Genomic DNA, 6000 nt, shown 5'->3' on the forward strand with positions numbered 1-6000 from the left:
TTGAGTTTCCTTTTGTTTGTCGATGAGCTGCTGATTCTTTGCTTTTTGATTATTTGATTAGATCAACAAAGAGAAATGGAGAATATTCAGTTAGATGAAGATCATCGGTTCGTTGAAGTTCAATCTAGAGAAGCAGAGGGAGGAGGAGGAGCAGAAGAGATGATGATGGAACAAGAAGAAGATGTTGCGGAGAGATGGAGTAGTGAGAGCGGTAGAGTTGTAGAGAGTAGCTCAGGGGAATCGGTTTGGATGTAATGGTATGTTGAGGTTTTGATTCAAGATCTTTAACTGTTTCGTCGTATAAAGTGACTGATCATATCTTTTATGGGGTTTGATTTTGATCTGTAATGTTGAGCTTAGTTGAAAAGTATAAGAAACTCACTGAGAAATATTCTCAAGATTCACATGTTTAGATTTTCTTTTTTTTTAATTTGTTGTCTGTTTGTGTTTATGTTTTACTTGATAAACTCATTGCTTTTTTCGTATAACCAAAAACTTTATGGATATTCTTTTACTCCCATATTAAAGGTATCATCAAACAAATTATCATTGCTTTCTTTTTGGTTTTGTTTTGTAAGATCTCTTGTGTGTTGTTATTAAGTTTTTTTGTTGTTTTCTAATTTCAAAATCATGGGGTTTTTTGATGCTTTAATTGATTTTTAAAGGGATTAATTGTTTTTTTTGTTTTCTTGTGAAGTGGTTTTTTCTTTCATTATATAAGATGGTTAATTGTTATTTAATTCTTTTGTGCATTATTAATTTAGGTATCTATATACACTAGAAGTAGGCGCTTATCTGGGTCCAATTAGACTTGGGTTGTCAGATGAGGGGAACAAAGAAGTTGGTGATGATGAAGGAGATCAATGTAAATTTTCCCTGCTGTCCCTTTGGGTACCATCCGCCATGAATATGTTGGAGGAGTCACAGCCTCACCGGTTTGAGCTTGAGGAAGAAAAGGGAAGAAATGATATGCAAAACTGGGTTTCAGATACTCAACATACAGCATTATTCACAACAACATTAATTTTGGTCAACCGGTTTCCAAATTAGTCAAGTTTTTTGAAAACACCAAACAGTCAACAAACGAAACCCCAATGAGATTGATAATTTAATCGATCGGAATCAACTTCAACATGCGCTAGAATGGACTATCAACATACTTTTCCCGAAAATGATAATGAGATCGAATCAGCAACTAATTATCAACAGACGATAGAAGAATGGGTGACGGATCTTGCTTCTGAAGGAAGAGAAGATTTGTCATTGGAAATCTCAGCTTTAGCTGCAATCTTTGGTGACCAATCCATTAAGATTTCTTACAAAGAAGATACTAATCTCAACCGAGAGACTGATAGAAATCAAAATCAGAAGTCAGAAGAGTCGATAAGAATATTGGTTTTGAATTCATTTAGTTCAGCAGATCGTTCAACATCTTTAAATGAAGAAATTCGATTTTCAACCAGAGTGATCATACCAAAAGATTATCCAGAAAGATCACCACCTCAATTTCAATTAATTTCAAAGTACATTGGACCATATCTAATCCTACCAGAATTATTTAATCAAATTTCTAAATTATATCAAGATGAAGATGATGATTGGACATCATCTCAATCTATACTATTTGATGCACTTGAATCAATTAAAGAAATCATCATGAATTATTATCATCAAAAATCTAAAGGGTTACAAGAATCAAAAGTAAATCGAGAAGAAATGATATGTAAAAAACATGATGAAGATCATCAGATTAATGAAGTTCTTAATAAAAGAAATTTACCGATTTCGATCGATGATCAATCAACTGAAGTTTTCGAAATCTTTGTTAGTGAACCTATTATGGATCGTAAGAGTATTTTTGTAGGACATTCTACTTTTTTGAAAGATCCAAGACAGGTATGTGTTTCTTGATTTGTTTTTTCAATATTTGAAAAGGAATTCATGAGTTAACGTTTGGGTTTCTTTGGATTAGGTAAAGGCCATTATGAATCAAATCCTTTCAGATAAAAAAGTAGCACGTGCAACGTTAGTCATACTTTGAAAACCCATTCATCAATCAAATTGAAGATGATTTCTAATCTATTGACTTGATTGTTTGCTTTAGTCATAATATGTATGCTTGGAAATGTGAAATAAATGGTCATCTTCATCAAGGTGAACGATTTCTTTTCGGGTCTTTTACGATTTGATCCATTATTCACTAGTTTGAATCTTTTTCTTTCTTTAGATAACGATGATGATGGTGAATCAGCAGCAGGATCAAGAATGCAACATCTTTTGAACATCATGGTATGTATGTGTTTTTTTCTTTTTCTCATGAATGGTTTAGGTTTATGTTTGTAATCAATCATCAAGTTTTTCTGACGAGTTTTTATTTTGGTTTCTTAGGATGTTCAGAATGTGTTAGTTTGTGTGAGTCGTTGGTTTGGAGGAATTCATTTAGGTTCAGATCGATTTAAAGTAAGTTATAATTTCATTTCAGAATATCTAACTTTTTGTCTTTATTCAATCAAGTTTGATGGGTTTTTTGATCATTTTTTTCGTTTAGCATATCAATCAAGCTACTAGAGACGCTTTAATTGTTGGAAACTTTATTAAGTCTTCTACTTTATCGAATGGTGAATCGAAATCAAGATCAAATCATCATCATGATAAGAAAAAACGTTAAAAGATAAAGTCGGTTAGAAAGTTTTAAAATCAAATGTACACAGATTGGTAGAGATTGTGGGATGATTTGCTTGAGTTTGGTAAGGAAACTGTCTCTTGAGTGTTTGCTGTATATGTACTTTCATCATCTCAAAGACATGCATATATCTAGGTAAAACACGCACGTTTCATTGATTTGGATTTGTAAGGTTTTGAGTGATTCGAAGTGATTCGAAGTCTACCCCTATGTATGTATACTCTCGTGTATTTTGAATTGAGGCATACATTAGCGTAGCATTTTCTTTGACTGAGTCACTGGTTGATTTTGAATTACACACTGAAGATGTTCAAGAATTGAAGTTTTCTATACAAGACACTTGGTGAAACTTTAAATCGATTTCATTTCTTAAAATTCTTTTTGTGATTCATGAGTCTTGAAAAAAAGATGTTAAGATCCACTGATAGAATTGAACTGTAAAAGTTGAAAATCAATGGTAAAAGTACATACATCAAGAAAAAAGGACAAATTAAATTAGAGAAACCTATTTATGGAAGTTTTGAAGAGTTGAAGAAAATAATCATTTGTGCTAGAAAAGATACAAAGATTGATGATTTCTTTTAGGTAACTTGAATGAAGATAATCAAGTTTGTAATTCCAACATCGCCTATCTTTGGTCTCATGGAGCTAAAGGTAAGCATAGAAGAAAGGATTGCTAAGTTTTCAAAAGGATTATGTAGTTGATGTGATTTTGATTTTTGATTGAACTGAGATATATGCTTAAAGGTTCTGAGGGTTTGTTGGATATATACATTGGTACTGCATCTGTTTTTTGGAGGGTTGATTTATTTTCGAATTAGATGATGATGAAAATTGAACAAAAGGTTTTCAAAGTGAATCTTATTCACCTTGTATGGGTTGGAACTTCGAAGGTAAACTTAAGGGAAGGAACGAGTTTAAAGCGTTGAAGGCTTTAGAAAGTTCTGATACAAAGATGAAGTAGGAATCAGATTTTGATGAAGAACTGTTTTGATCTCAAGGGAAGTTTGATTATATATATACCCATCTTCCACATTCGAAGGTACCTTTGATTCGGTTTTCTACACTTATTTGAGTTCCATCAACTATGTAAAAAGAATGTGGGTTCCTTGTCCCATTGACACCTTCCGGCGCCGAATACTGTTAAGTAGAAATGTCACGGTGGCGAGGGAGGACTTAGTTAAGTTTGTGTCACGGTAGGCGTTGAGGTTTCGTACATATGGGCTCTGTTGCGCTTGCATTGAGCCTGAGAGCTTGAAGGTTGGGCCTGTCGCACCTCTGGAGTAGGCAAAAGCCGAAAAATGAAAACAAACTAATTTCTACATCTTCGTTCCCGCTGCTTCAATTGCGATAAATCGATCATCTCAAATTGTAGATCAGCTGTAGTTAATCAACCAGATGATCTCTCATTGGGTTCATTGAAAGTTCATGTAATCAAAACTCATAGGTAGCTTGTGGAATTATAGGGTTTTTCACTACTAAAAATCACATGTTGAGGACATTGCATTTTCCACAAGTGAGTTCACGCATGCAATATGGCTAGCTAATTGGGGAATTATTGCGAGACAAAGTGTTACTTGTGAAAGAGTAGAAACGGGTAGGTTTCAAATTCCAACAGAGGAAAGAATGAAGTTTGAAATCAACAAAAAGAGACGAGTAAAGCCAAAGCGCTTTGAAGAAATTGAAACACCTAAATGAGGAAGGCAGCATTTTTACCGAGAAACAGATATAGATTATTTATGAACAGTGAGCTTGGCGGATTGAACCTGGCCGAGCTTCGGGTGCTTGGTCTTGAAGGTGATCACAGTTTCAAGCCGAATCGGAGTTCCAAAAGGATTCACCTTGAGACCTAACACCGCTCCTATCTTAACTTTGAAGAAATTGGGGGTTGATAGATAGACAGGAGCTAGGTTTTGAAGGAATATAATGCATAGATCAGATCAAGTTGATTACAAATCGAACGCGATGAGAGTTTAAGGAGATATCACTAACTATCTATACTTGCGAGACTGATGGGAGCAAATGATTTATAGGCGTAGAGAATTCCAGCAAAATCTGATGAAACAGGTGAAGGGGATTGAGATATTGGTCAAATCTTTCTTTCGAGCATCACGGAAATTTAACCACACACCGTCTCTGTTTGAAACTGTCTTGCTTGTACCGAATATCTGATTATCGACGGTCACTGTCGCACCAGCACCCATCATGTCATATATACTCTTATACTGTCCCGCTTGAAGGTAACTTGCGAGGACGCCTGTGAATTTGTGGATTATATCTCGGTCTTGTTCTGTCAAAATAAAAGGGATTTCATCAATCCCGTCAGTTTAATGAGGACATAATAAAAGCATGGAGGTTCAAAAACAATAATTACGTGTTTGGGTAAACACCGGGGCCAGAATTCCGAAGAGACAGAGAAGGATAGAAAGGAGGTGAAGATTCTGCATGATGAGGTAAGAGAAGAAGTTCTGGGATGAGATGAGGGAGGTATATAAAGATTGTACAGTATAGAGATTGAGAATCGGTTCCGATTGTAATTTATGTTCGCTTCAAGAAAAGTTTTAAAAGTTTTGTTGGAAGGGCTTGAGGTTGCTTGATCCTCCATGAACACACCTGGTTTTATACCCTCAGGATTATATGAGATCTTGATTTTACATATATGCAAACCTATGCAAACCCCGAATTTTGTTCCAATATCAACGGAATCAACGGTATGTAATTATATGGAAAGATTAAATCTTCAAATTCGATGCATTTTTGACATTTGAACTTCACCACGTCATCGAGAGAACATCAGACAAGCAAAAGCAGGCAAAAACTCAAAAACCCTAAACTTATCCAACAAAGCGTGCGAGAAGCAGCGAAGGACTTGGATAGGTTTTACTCAAACAAATAATAATTAAGTACTACGTATGCACCCCAGGGGGTCAATTTCCTCGGCCTCAGTAGGTTCTGGCAACTTGTCCAAGAATTTTGATGGGATCACCCAGGTCCCACAGGTCGCGGTGCAGAAATTTACATATATGTGACAGATGTCCTGAAAGATCTGTCACAAATATGTAAGTTTGTTTGCAATGGCTTCTCGGACCGTGAGTTTCCGAAAGTCATTTTTGGAGTCCGACGGATTTAATCCAATTATGTAATGGGGGAAATTGCTGGAAATCGTCGCAGTGACGTTTTGGTCTTCCAAAAATGATGACATCGAAAATCTTGGTGCGACGTGATCCGAAGGGTTCCTTCATAGGCCGCGAAGCGGGCGACGGTCAACTTCTTCTTGAATCGCTATTTGTCAAAGGGCCATCGCGGATGGGATCTGT

General features: G+C 35.7%; 2 protein-coding genes across 2 annotated transcripts; one reads left to right on the top strand and one right to left on the bottom strand.

Moving 5' to 3' along the window:
• Nucleotides 1–1077: 1077 nt before the first annotated feature.
• Nucleotides 1078–2956, top strand: MELLADRAFT_78084 (uncharacterized protein; the record flags this gene model as incomplete). The annotated part of the gene is made up of 6 exons (XM_007411183.1): nucleotides 1078–1896; nucleotides 1973–2025; nucleotides 2105–2154; nucleotides 2228–2289; nucleotides 2389–2460; nucleotides 2549–2956. The coding sequence occupies 6 exons, from the start codon at nucleotides 1144–1146 to the stop codon at nucleotides 2666–2668; spliced, it is 1110 nt and encodes a 369-aa protein (XP_007411245.1).
• Nucleotides 2957–4416: 1460 nt separating this feature from the next.
• MELLADRAFT_107547 (uncharacterized protein) lies at nucleotides 4417–5130 on the bottom strand (the record flags this gene model as incomplete). The annotated part of the gene is made up of 4 exons (XM_007411349.1): nucleotides 4417–4589; nucleotides 4676–4738; nucleotides 4815–4973; nucleotides 5058–5130. 4 exons carry the CDS (start codon nucleotides 5128–5130, stop codon nucleotides 4417–4419), a joined length of 468 nt encoding a protein of 155 aa, XP_007411411.1.
• Nucleotides 5131–6000: the final 870 nt, after the last annotated feature.

The sequence above is a fragment of the Melampsora larici-populina genome (genome assembly GCF_000204055.1).
Source record: "Melampsora larici-populina 98AG31 unplaced genomic scaffold MELLAscaffold_24, whole genome shotgun sequence".
In the NCBI taxonomy this organism is placed as follows: domain Eukaryota; kingdom Fungi; phylum Basidiomycota; class Pucciniomycetes; order Pucciniales; family Melampsoraceae; genus Melampsora; species Melampsora laricis-populina.